The sequence below is a fragment of the Heptranchias perlo genome, chromosome 36 (assembly GCF_035084215.1).
Source record: "Heptranchias perlo isolate sHepPer1 chromosome 36, sHepPer1.hap1, whole genome shotgun sequence".
Classification (NCBI taxonomy): Eukaryota; Metazoa; Chordata; class Chondrichthyes; order Hexanchiformes; family Hexanchidae; genus Heptranchias; species Heptranchias perlo.
Genome location: NC_090360.1, coordinates 13256405 through 13270218, shown reverse-complemented (window position 1 = coordinate 13270218; position 13814 = coordinate 13256405). Strand labels below are relative to the sequence as shown.

Below are 13814 nucleotides of genomic sequence, written 5' to 3'. Positions count from 1 at the left end.
TTAGTTATAATTTGAACTGCATTATCACAATGTTTCATGTCATTAATAATCTGTATCATTTGTTTTAAATAAAAACTTACTTTTCAAATTGGGAAACAATCATTAATCATTAGCCAATATCTTTTTTGAATCTAACAACTAAGAATTATGATTAAGCAAGGAACAAAGACAATGAGAAAGTACTTTCAGTACAATGTACTCCTCCACATCAACAACAAAATTTGCATTTAAATAGCACCTTTAATGTAGAAAACATCCCAAGGCACTTAATCATCATTATTTTTAAAAGCTGACAGTAAAGTTGAAGATTTTATTTTCAAGGGCAAGTTGCCTCCCATTAAGACCTGCTATTTCAGGTCTCCATTTCCTTGTGGAGATGCTGATGATAATATAGTGTCTGGATGATTATATGAATCCTGGAATACTCCATTTCTATAGGAGTGAGGCACTTTAAATTGGTCTGAAACTGTGTCGAGCAAAGACACTAAAGTGCTAGCTGCCTAGTGCTGTGTACACCGTAGTATTACATTTTCCCAGCTCAGGCACTTCTGGAACAGCACTCTAGACAGTCTTAAGTGTTACTCCCATGTAAACGAATGAAGCAGTTGCATAATGTAAACATCATCAGAATGGTTCCGGCCTAAATACCAAAACTCCAGGAGGAGGGGCATCTATTTTACAATTTTTCAAACCACGGAATCAATCATAAGGAACAAAGCAGAGAAATACCTGTATGAAGGTAAGCTAGTAAAACAGCTACAAATCGCTCTTGTACATGATTATAGCAGAATCACTGGTGTCTCCCGTAAGCGGACTCTGCATCACTTACGATCAGGAGTTTATCATTACTGCCAATATCTAGTCATTTGATAGTGCAACTGAAGTCTGTAACAATGAAATCACTTGTTATGTGAAGTGGATACTGTAACTCCACATTTTCCACGATATTTGCTTCTCCAGTCTTCCAAAAAGTAAACTAATTAATGAGACAAGGCCAAATATAAATTCACAAATTGACTCATTTTACAACTACTAAGTGAATGAGCAGAGGAATATTTTGAAGTAAATCTCACCTTATTTCAACTTATTTTCATAACATTACTCATAAAATAGAAAATAAAGTATGCCACTCTGGCCCTGTTAGCGGGTTAAATGTAATCTTCTGAACAGCAGATTCTCTGAAACTGGTTGGCAGTGAACTTAAGAAAAATGCTTTCTGTCTATAGATCTGTCTTCCTTACCAGATCTTGCAGAACAACCTTGATCATGTGCTTCTTCATTCCTTTAAAGAAAAAAAAGACTTGCATTAATATAGCACCTTTCATGACTTCAGTGTTAATTGTATCATGTGATTTATATCAATTAGTGTTAATTGTATTCAGGTGGTGTGTATCAATTGGGGACGCTCTTGTATCCTTTATATGGGCGAGCTTATCTAGGGTGTGGTGTGTGTGAAAGGGGAATCTCTATGAATAAAGGCTTGGAAACAACTGAAGACCAGGCTCTAATATTCTATCCTTCACCACTTGGCTATCCAATTTACAATACTCAGGACATCCCAAAGTGCTTTATGACCAATGAAATACTTTTTTTGAAGTGTAGTCACTGTTGTAATGTGGGAAACGGGGCAGCCAATTTGTGCACAGCAAGCTCCCATAATCTGTTTTGTTTTAATGATGTATGAGGGATCAATATTGGCTAGGACACCATGGAGAGTTCCCCTGCTCTTCTTCGAAATAGTGCAGTGGGATTTTTTACATTCACCTGAGAGGGCCGACAAGGCATTAGTTTAAAATCGCATTCAAAAGACGGCACCTCCGACAGTCCAGCACCCTCTCAGAACTGCACTGAAGTGTCAGCCTAGATGTTGTGCCCAAGTCTCAATGGGATAAGAAAACAAATGCTTGACTTCTGTCTTTCTCCTGGATCTCAGTATCCATGGACTCAACTACCAATAAAACCAGCTACTATTCTCCTAGGTGGGGTCTCTCTGGAGGCTGCCCTCAAATAAATAAGCCATCCTAACCTAATAGGTGTGACCATATACTGGGATGTCTAAACTAACCTTCATTGTCTCAATTTGAAGTGGTATGCAGGAAGCACCATTCTGGATACACACCACCTGAATCTAATCCACATTTCCAAGAAGCCACCTCTTGTGACCTGAATTTAACTGAACAGCATAATTTTATTATAAATTATTCCAAAATGCTTCCATAGCCAAATAATCATAAATGTCAAAATATGACAGACACATAGGCATAAGTTGATAAAAGGCAAATTCAGGACTGATGTCAGGAAGCAATTCTTCATACCACGCATGATCAATAACCTGGAATAGTCTTCCAGGTGGGGGAGTGGAGGCAAACGCTCTGGAATCATTCAGGTGACGGCTAGATGCTGTGGAGTGGGACAATAGGTTTTTACAGAGCTACGTGATCTCTCTCACTCGTCCTTATCTTTGTGAAATAATATACACATAGCAAGTACTGTGCAATGAAAGTCCTCGCCCCAGCTTTTAACTTTACACATTTGCTGTCATTAATGCAAAATACTGAGTTAGCTGACTTCAGCCACTTAGGGGGTCTTTCTCCATCATAAAGACCACCTACTTCCACTTCCATAACATTGCCCGCCTCCACCCCTACCAAAGTCCATCTGCTGCTGAAACCCTCATCCATGCCATTGTCACTTCCAGACTCGATTATTTCAATGCTCTCTTGGCAGACTTCCCATCCTCTACTGTCTGAAACTTTAGCTCATTCTGTTTCTAACAGTGACAGCAGCAATGTAACAGCACAAGGAATTCAAAGGACAAAAGTTGAAAAGTATAACAAATTGGATGTACCTTTTCAAAACATAAAGCTAAGATGTGATTACAGTCGGTTTCTTTAATTCCGCCTGTAGTCAGTATGACACTGTGAAGTTTGCCATTGTTATCGTGGCATGGCTGTTGAATTTCAAGAAAATGTTTAGATTCTAAATCTAAAGGAAATCATTTTGATGTATAACATTTTGAGTTTCAAAATATGCCAGAAAGTAATTTATTAAACTAGCCAGATGATTTATGCAGGCCCCTAAAAACTTTACTTTGGTTTCCAAAAATACTTGGCTGAAGACTTGCTCATCTCTGCATTATTTTGAGCCAGTGACTAACAAGTTTTCTTTAGACTTTTAAATTGCAATAATTTCAGTAACAGTCAGATAATGCTAGTCAGTAAACATATAATCTGGTTTATTTTTATGCCAAGTCTGTTTTTGTTACGAGAGAGAGTTGCATATTAACCTTTGAAGTACAGATCAAATTTTGTTTGATAATGCTCCTGTGAAGTTTTACGATGTTTGGGATGTTTTACGTTTTATATAAATGCAAGTTGTTGTTGTTCTGCATGTAATATAAGAGCAGTATTTACTTACCAGGGTAGGGGTTAATATGTGGAGGTCAGAAGCAGATCAATCTATCAACCCGCTACTAATTATCTCTTGCAAAAATAATATTCCCATTCTTCATTTTCTAAATGCTGAACCTCTAGTATTTTAAATACAAGTTAGGCATATTTAATGTTAATTCATTGCCACTGTGCACTAATTGGAAACTCCCAGAATATATAAGTGAACCTGAAACAATTATATCTGCACCATGAGCTGTGCCTCAGATGGGAGATGGGGAGCGGAGGAGAGAATGAACCAGAATAGTAGTGCCAATGTCTTTGGAAAAAAAGTTTAAAGCCTTTTATAGTTTCAGAAATAACAGTATTTGATACAATTTATTATTTTGCACTATGTCTCTGTTACAAAACAAAAACGTTTTTCCAGATTTTCTTTTAGTAAGGCTGTGTATCTTTAAAATGTTTATACAATTTCTGCCAAACGTACTGCCAGTATGCATTTTCTCCTGTCTCTGAGCAGCAACTGTGATAGCGTGAAGTTGATGAGGGGCAGGTTAACAGTGCCACCAAACCATGTGAAATTATTTTGTAATACATCCCTCATAGATGACCAGTGCTTCATCACCACCTCTCGACCCTTCCACTCCTTTGATTTGTCAAGCTGCTTGTCCAACATCCAGTATTGGATGAACATAAATTTCTTCCAATTAAATATTGGGAAGACCAAAGCCATTGTCTTCAGTCCCTGCCACAAACTCCGTTCCCTCGCCATCGATTCCATCCCCCTCCCTCGCCACTGTCTGAGGCTGAACTAGACTGTTCACAACCTCGGTGACCTATTTGACCCTGAGCTGAGCTTCTTACCCCATATCCTCTCCATCACCAAGACTGCCTACTTCCACCTCCGTAACATTGCCCTTCACCACCCCTGCCTCAGCCCATCTGCTGTTGAAACCCTCATCCATGACTTTGTTACTTCCAGACTCAAGTACTCCAATGATCTCCTGGCAGACCTCCCACCTTCCATCCTCAGTAAACTTGAGCTCATCCTAAATCTGCTGCCCTGTTCACCCATCACCCCTGTGCTCGCTGATCGACATTGGCTCCCGGTCCAGCAACACCTCAAGCATCAGCTAATCCTGGGCAATGGTTCTGCAGGTCTTCTTTCTTCCTCCCACTTGCAACTCTGTAGCACCTCACCCAAGTAGCTATTTTTCATGTGCATCTCATCAGTCAGTGTAGGTAGACTACTTGACCGCACACTGCAATTTTCCAACAGCAAGCAGGAGTAGGAACACTAACTATTTTTCTACTCTAGCACAATGGGGCTAACTCAGCATTTTGCACGCTGCCATACTATCTTTTTTTTATTCGTTCACGGGATGTGGGCGTCGCTGGCAAGGCCGGCATTTATTGCCCATCCCTAATTGCCCTCGAGACTTGGCACATTTTATCTGAAAATAAAAGTTCTGTATACACGTGAGTTCTTGATCTGTATTGTCCTTGATTCCAAAATGCAGCCACCAGCATGGAAAAGGTTCCCACTCACTGGAAGCAAGATGAGCACATGTAATAGGTGATGGGATTTTTTTCTCCGTTTAATACATAAAGCTCTCACCTACGTACTCAGCATTAGTACCCATGGGCTTGAGTAAGGCTTTGATTTTTTAAAAAGGGCACCCTGAAAATGTAGGGACTAGGGTCTGGGATCTAAACATATTTGGGGCTCGTTGAGAAGCAAGATCTGAGAGATTTGCCTCCGCAATTGTAATTCCCTAAAATGATTGAGTGAGTGCTTAAGTACAATAATGATTGAGAGAGTAAAAGTGAGACTCTAAGTGTATATGAGAGTAAAGGGGTGAGTGTGAGAGGGCATGTTACTGAGTGAAAAAGTGAATATGTAAGTGACTGAGTGAATTAAAGAGTTTGAGTAAGAGTGCGATTGAGTGTGAATCAGTGAAAGCGAGTGAGTCAATGAGTGAGCATGCATGAACACGAGTATGTCAGTGAGTAAGCGCAGTAGAATGAGTGTGAGTCAGTAAATAAGAAGAATCGTAATTCTCAGTAATCATAATCAAGGGAACCCATAGCAGGCTGACCTCAGCGCTCACCTCCTCACCCTCCCGCAGGCAGTACTGAAGTGGGAGAAGATGATGAAATTCCATTCTTACAAACTGTAAGTGCTACTCGACTACTCATATTATACAAGAATTCACTGCAGCTAAAGCATGAAAAGCTCATGAGTTGTTGTACAGCTCATATAATTGAAATAACATCAGTGTTTCAAGACTTTTATAATCGTTCGATGTCATTTACTCGAATTATCTATTGCTTATCATTTTTGTCAACTATTTTTGTATTACCTATTACAAACATACCTTTTCACAATTATGTGTGCGGATTTGACAGCAGATTAAGTAGGTATTATTTATCATTGTCTAGTCAACCGAACCTTTGTGCAGGGCCCCTCCTAAGTGCACACAATGCCTCACAAACTACTGGTATTTTGCAAACCTGTCCATGTGAAAGCAGTTACCGAGAGCCAATCTGCAGGAGTGCCCACTCCGGGTGTGTGTAGAACTGTTGTATTGTTCACAAGAGCAGCGGCTTGTTCTCCCCGGATTTTATTATCCTTGTAATAAAATTTCTCGAAAGGAATGGACGGATATGCTGATAGGATGAGGTGAAGTGGAGTGGGGGGAGGCTCGTGTGGAGCAAAAACACTGGCACAGACCAGTTGAGCCGAATGGCCTGTTTCTGTGCTGTAAATTCTAAGTAATTCTCTGTAAACTGTAAGTAAGATGAATAGCAATTAATCTGCAAGGCACCATTGGTTGAAGGAATGACGTTGGGTTTAATACCATAAGACCTTCCCTGCTCTTTTCTGAATAGTGCCAAAAGGATCTTTTCCATGCATCAGAACAGGCAAACCAAAATTGGTTTAATGTCTCATCCAAAAAGCACCATCACCAACAATGCAGCCCTCTTTCAGTACTGCACTGAAGTGTCATCTTAGATTACAGAGCAGTGATTGAAACCGCAACTTTCTAACTCAGAGGCAAGAGTGCTACAAAATGACTTTTAAGACTAACACATACCAAAGGGTAGAGTTTCTGCTAGTTTTGCACCCAGATGCCAGCGCAAAAGAATGGCAGATTTTCAAACACGAGTTAAGTCCAAAAACACCTACACTCGTTTTTTCCCCCGCGATCTTTTACGCTGGTTCAGGAATCAGTTCGCCGGAATCACGCCCCACAAACAAAACGGGCCACAGCCCCAGGTCGAAAATACGAGATTCCCGCCGATTGCGCTGTTTGTGGAAGGCGCTTCAAATTGCGCTCATTTTCTTAGGCACACAGGCACTAAGAGGCTTGTCTTAAACGTTTTTTTCTTATCAAAAAATGTTTAATTTACTTAGAAACTGACTAGTATACGTACACCAATAAAACTATTAAGTGGTTCAATATAGTCTTTTTAAAGCCATTTTCAGTGATTTTAAATCAGTTTACTCACAGGTGGGAGGGCTGGACACCCCTATCAAAAATGCTTATTTTTGGTAATAAATCCATTTTCAGCTATATTAATAAAACTGCACCAGTTTACCACTCTTAAATACATCAAGGAATACTTTTTAATGAAAAGGAGAAAAAAAAGAAACAATTCCGTTTATTACCCTGCCTGATTGCGCTGGTTGATGGAAGAGTCTGTGCTTGTGATTATGCCATTGAATTTCTGTGGAAACGTGATCTGTGACCTAACCAGTGCAACTTGGGTGCAATTTCCAGGAAACTCTACCTCTATATCGTTTATAGATATGCTTGTCACAATGTGCTTTTTTTTAAAAAAAACATACAAATTAAAGAGAAAAACATTTCAACAAAAGAATCTAAATTTAGGAGGTATTTGACACATCTTCAAAGAGAAGCAACAGAAAGAATCCAAGTAGAGCAGCAATGGATGACATTTGACCTGTGAATACCATCAAGGCACACATGAACATATAAAATGCCTTTCAATCGGACAGAACACCAAGCTTCCTTTACACAAAGAAAACAGACAAGCTTTACATTTCCCCCAAACCTGTGGGATAATGTTTAGGTATGAACAAGTTCTATTTTGGAAATCTTAGCTCAACTTTACAAGAATAATTTCAAATGCAATTTACAGATTACAATCTCATTTACCATATTCATATTTTAAAAAATGTTGAGCCATCCAACATATTCAGCAAGATTTTCTGCCATTAACTGAATGGGTGTATCACATATTGATAATGGAGCATTGCAACCAGATGCCGAAGCTCTAAGTGTAGTTTCCAGCATTAACTGCCATCACATACTTGGACTTCATTATTTATAACATTTTGCTAGCTCTCAGCCTGTTAGGACAGGGGAGAGGAGTGGAAAAGAGACAAAAAAAAGGCATTGATAACCATGAAGTATAGAACAAATTTATTTAGAAGTTGTACACAAAAACATTCTGGAATTCTTACTCGACATCAGCAAATGCAACTGAGGGCATCATTATAAAGATGGAATTACACAGAGCTGATGCACAGAACTCTGCAAAACATTGCTGTTTTACTTAGTTGCCTTTCTTTATTAGTTTTAATAGGATAAACAATGCAAATGTAAACATTTAAAACCGCTGATTTGAACTTATTAAATAACATTAATACTGAACAGCATTGAAACCCAAAACATCCCATTAACAGTCCTTTTTATTTTAGTGTTTCATATATACAAAGTTTATATAAAGTAAATAACTGGGCACCTGTGAAAAAAATATACTGGTATCTTTGTTTCTGATCTAATTTTTGTTGTTGGTTTAAAATCAAACACTTCTATACTGTACAGTTACGCACAAACATCTAAAACCAGATAAACTGAACTAAATTTTGAAATTTGACATTGAATGTTTTTTTTAAACTTATAATCTTGTTCAACATAGATATCCATTTTTGCAAATTTTAAGGCTATTATAGAGCCTTGCATGAAGGCCCCCTTCCTATTCTGCCGCTAACTGGCCATATCCTTGCAGCACAAGGTCAGCCAATTCACTCAGAACAGCTGGTATATGCAGCTCCTGCTTTACAAAAATATAAATGGCTTTTATTCTTTTACTGGCTTGCTTTCTTTGCTTCAGTACCTCTTACAGATTTGTTTACTCCTTCTAAGGTCACAATGGATGTTAAGGAAATTCTTTTTCAATTATTTACAAAATCTGTCATACAGTATAAATAGCAGAAATGCAAGATTACATTACAAGATGACGACACATTCAGGGGTGTGGAGGAGGGGGGAGTAAGAAGGGGTACTGAGAGTGGCATAAAGCACAAGCAGTCACCCAAACCCAAGTATGAGAGCTTTGAACACTGTTAGAATAAAGAATAAAAACTCCAAGCGTTCCCATTTTGAGTTTTAGTCAATTTTGCTTTCCTTGGCAATCAGGCTTTGCACTGCAGGACAAGAATAATTTGTAAATGTGATACCAATCATCAAGGATCATATTGGTGTCAGCTGGCAGGAAGTCATGTCTTCATTATAGTGGTAACAATAAACCATTAAAACTATTACCCAATGAAATCTATGTCACAAGAAAGCTAGTTTACTCTGGCCTTTTCCAGCTGCACAGATACTAGAGAAAGAAAGCCGTAAGGCATCCCCCACCCCACCATTATGCTCCTTAAGGTACTGAGTTTTATCAGGCAGCCCCATCTTGGGATTGTGTATTGCATTAGATTCAGACACTCCCCAAACCCCCCTCCCCCCCCACAAGAGGAAGGCCAGGAGAAATCAAACAGAATTACCCCATGCCATAAGCTCCTCTAATTTCCAGCTCAAGATCATTGGGAAAGACTTGGGAACAGGTTATCGGCTCACCATCTTGATATGGCGAATGGCACATAATGCAAGGGAGGAGAGGAAAAACATTTGGAGGGACAAAACTGATGTGTGTTGCAGCACTGTAACAATGTCAGGGTTCCAGCAAACTTATAAATAGCACTCTCATTTCAGAGCTCATGAGAACCTCCAAGATTGTGCACAATACTTTACAAAGATAACAGATTCAAATGGTCACATAATTCTCAGGTAACAGATACTATTAGAACATATCACTGGCCCTCAGTCACACTGTTTTTCCACAGTAAAACAGCTGTGTGGAAGCAAATATTGCATGTAAGAGTCCCTGCTTTGCATGTCAAAGTTTGGCTCTTGTAGCATTAAGGAGTGGACTGTGAGCAGCAGTCTCCATTCACAATATCCCTGGAGTACAACTTTAGTGCATCACATGGGAAAAGGGGGAACATGAGTTCTGCACGAAAAATATCTGCCACCAATCAACAGTTCTAAAGCTGGATAAACCAGGACTGACTGGGGCCAGGAATAAGCCTAATTACTGGTACCTCCCTTTGCAACTTCGTAGAATTATTGGGCAATTAAGTGGACCACATTTCCTGATCAAACTATTTCAATGCAATTGCTGCAATAGCTTTTCAGGCAAATGCAAGTTTTTAATGCTTTTAATATTTATAGCCTATAAGGAATTAAAACAGTTAACTTTCATTCATTAATAATTTACCATCCAGTGACGTTGGGTGCCTTTGATAGTTGACAGGTTTTCACTCGTGCACTCTACAAATTGGGACTGGTCGCTTTAGTTCTTTCACAATCTAACCTAATTTACTGCCATTTCACAAAGGGATAGTTACTTAATTATTGCATCAGCCAGCCAAACAACAATAAATTAAACTGTTGAAAAACGTAGTTAATCAGGGAAAGAACCAAGTGGCAGAATAAGCAGGAGGGGACAAAGCAGTTGCACAGTTTTTCCAAAAGCAGCAATTACAGCACTGCTAACTGTATGCAACTCTGCTCTGAAAGTGAATCAGAAACCAAACTGCAGGAAAGGGGTGCTAACTAAACATGCCATGTCCTTCGAGGAGAGCTACAGAAAAAAAATCACGGGAAGTCAAGGTTTTAACCCTTGTAATGCTACAGAGACCTTCACTTATGAATTAAAATAGGAAACTGGAGTCACTGACACAGGAAGACCAAGGGAAATAACATTCAACATCAAAAACATTTAGCAGTGTTAGTGGATGACTACACATAATTTTTGTTCGGTCACCCATGTGATAACACAACCAGTTATTATGAACTTGCCTTATAAAATGTTTGCTTCAAGAATTGTAAAGTTATTTTAAGTCCTCAGTGCATGCAAATAAATTTCTCTCATTGGTTAAGTGTCATTTCATCCTTCTAAAGCCAAAATTCTGTAAGCGGGCACTCTGCTACAAAGATTTGTAGCGCATACAATTCAGGGAATGAAAATTAAGGCTGTGCAGAATTTGAATTTTGAATCATTAGACAGCTACCAATCAATAGAAATGTAATGTAAACATTTACCAGTGTGACCACGGTACAGTCACCTCATTCCATCATTCAGATCCAGTCCTATAGGTGACTTCTATATACAGAAGACGTTTACAATCAATCACACATCTACTGAGATGTTTTGCTTTTCAATTTAATACCTGGGTAATTGACATATGCATCGGACAAAAACAACCAAAATTGAATGTGCTGAGGTTGTTTAGTACAATGGGAACACATTACTGTGAAAGACACCTACATTAAACCAGGCAGTGGTACAATTTCTATGACAATTTGAAGAATTGATAATTTATTGCAATACATTTTGAGTAGCAAACTAAAATTGGTAGGTGTAGTCCCGATGTCAACAAACATTGAATTCAGTCATTACCCACTGCATCAAGACACAAATTGGAAAATTTCAAACTCATTGTAATACTTCAATTTTTGATCCAGGTGAGATCAACAACACTTCAAAGAGCTGCAGTGCCAATGATGAACAGATCCAGCAGCAAACATAGTTTTATTGGTCAATTTTTTTTGTTTTCACCATTTCTTTTCTAATAATTTCGTTATCAGTATCAAGAGTCATACAGGTACTTCAAAAAAAAACTAAGTGATAAAAGAAGCCAACAAATATATCAAGCCTCAACCTTTTCTTATTTTTTAAACCTGTAAACTTAAAGCGGGAAAAAAACATTTTTTTCCTTCCCACATACGCCCATGCAGTCTTCTGACAATTAAACTAAGAGAGTAATAATGTGCATTAAAATACAGCTGAACTCTGTTTAAGTTATACCATCTAGTCTAATTAAATTGTAAAATATGTTGATAGTGGCTCATTGAAGAAAACTAAAAATGTAGCTGGTTTGTTAATTTCTTTACACAACTGTTAAAAGTTGTTCATTCATTTTTTATTTCTGGAACAGTAATATATGCCTGGCGTCTTATTACTGTAAATAGTACTCCACTATAACTAACAAACCCAGACAAAATAAAGCAAAACCTGCAAGTCAACATGAAAAAAGTGCTCATGACAGGCCACTAGAGGTTAAGTACCATCACAAAACCTCCGACATTACAGGAGGGATTCGAACTACGAGAACTGGATTGTGTAAAGTATCCAACAGCATCAATGCTAGATGCCTTCTAAAAGTTGATGAGAACTACTGAACTATTTTAGAAATCATGCCTAATTATGTTTTAGATAAGTCAAACATATTAATTGCAAATAGTGTATTCTAATAAACTCTACATACATATGTAAACAGATTACAAGTGGTTCTTTGAGCGTTTTTATGAGTGCACAGCGAGGGCTAATTTCCAAAAGTTACATTGCACTGTTAATACTGCATGTAAAGTTTTGAGGTCTGTAAAGAGATGCAGTGAAGCTGTAGCTAACAGTTGAACACCTCATAATAAAAATGATTAAGACCAATATCAGATATACGTCCAAAGGGACCAGTATTGGACAAAACATGTTTTTATTGCTTCAAGAACAGATACTTTGTGTAATTTTTGGTTAAATACCCATGTGGTATTCAGGAGAATACAGATGATCAAAGGACTGCAGTATGACGAGGATGCTTCTTGTTGGCTTTTTAAAAAGGTTTTCCTGGATTTCCCACAAGTCTTTGCAGTGTTCCTTAAACAAGTGCAAAACCACATTTCCCTGAAACAAAACCTCATGAAAAACACTGCAAAACAGAGGTCTGTTGTTTTAAGCAAACATAGTCAAAAACCTGCCACTAGGAAAAATTCTTTCAAAGATCTCGGATGTTAACCTTTTGAACAACCCCAGCATCTCACTGACTTTTTAAAAAGTGTTAACTTTTCTTTTCAGGATAACAAAACATATTTTACATTTAGCAGCATTACTTTTTTGGGGATTGCTACTGCTTTTTTATCACCACTACCATGACTGGCTACCCAACAGCCCACCATGTAAGGTTACAAAGATTGGTTGAGTGAGAATCGCGTCTGTTCAAAACAAAACATGCGCACTGTTTAAGGCCACCAACTGGAGTAAGGATTCCCAAATTAAGACAGTTGACTCATTTGAGAAAAAAGAGAGCATAGTTCCACTTGGTGGATTAATCATGAACCAATCTACCCACCAATTATGTATCAAAGTCTCCCTCCCCCTTCACATTTGCATCTGGCTTGAAGTAAGCCATTGTACTCTTGGGTAGAAAACCGGTTATTCTTTCCATAAATAATTTTTCTGTCCAACAAAAATAAAATAACTGGTTAGTGTGGATTACTACTTATCTAATCAATCTTTTCAATAACCTTGGTCTAGAAAGTGGCCAACTATATTCATTTGGTACAGGGCCATTGACATTGCATTCAAAGAATGAAAACATTGGGAACCAAATCCGTGCTCTTCGGCTTTGTTGATATGCTCGAGTATTGGCTAGTGTGTGGTAATACAAAAAGAGTCTTGTGGTGATATAAAATGCGATGAAGACATCAATTGAGTAATGTTCATGTGCAGCAAGGATGAAGAAGATCCCAAACAGGTTCAATACCCAGGACAAGGTGTGCAAGAAGTTCCAGCTTCTTGGTGTATCTAATTGAGAGTTTAAAAAAAAAGAAAATATTAAGACACATTTAATTTTCAATTGCACCTCAGCTGCTGACACCAGTATCCATAAAATGAAAACAAATGTACTGTAAAATGTAATATTGATTTTGAGCAATCACTTTGCAGCCCTTCATACACTAATCATCTGCTCTAATTTCGAAAAGTCTCCGGATTAAGCTTTACCTAGAATCATACAGCTCAGGAGGCCACTGGACCCATCATGCCTGTGCAGGCTCTTTGTAAGAGCTATCCAATTAGTCCCACTCCCCTGCCCTTTCCCCATAGCCCTGCAAATTTTTCCCCTTCAAGTATTTATCCAATTCCCTTTTGAAAGTTACGATTGAATCTACTTTCGTCGCCCTTTCAGGCAGTGCATTCGAGATCATAATAACTCGTTGCATTAAAAAAAATTCTCCTCATTTTGCCTCTGGTTCTTTTGCCAATTATCTTAAATCTGTGTTT

At 38.3% G+C, this 13814-nt stretch overlaps 1 protein-coding gene across 4 annotated transcripts in view; it reads right to left on the bottom strand.

The window, feature by feature from the left end:
• Positions 1-7817: 7817 nt before the first annotated feature.
• samd8 (sterile alpha motif domain containing 8) overlaps positions 7818-13814 on the bottom strand; it is a 42397-nt gene continuing 36400 nt past the window's right edge. For all 4 annotated transcript variants that reach the window (XM_067972577.1, XM_067972579.1, XM_067972578.1 and 1 more), the window contains one exon: positions 7818-13337. In XM_067972577.1, coding sequence (XP_067828678.1) covers positions 13033-13337 — 305 coding nt within the window. In that variant the 3' untranslated portion in view covers positions 7818-13032. The remainder of the gene's footprint in view (positions 13338-13814) is intronic.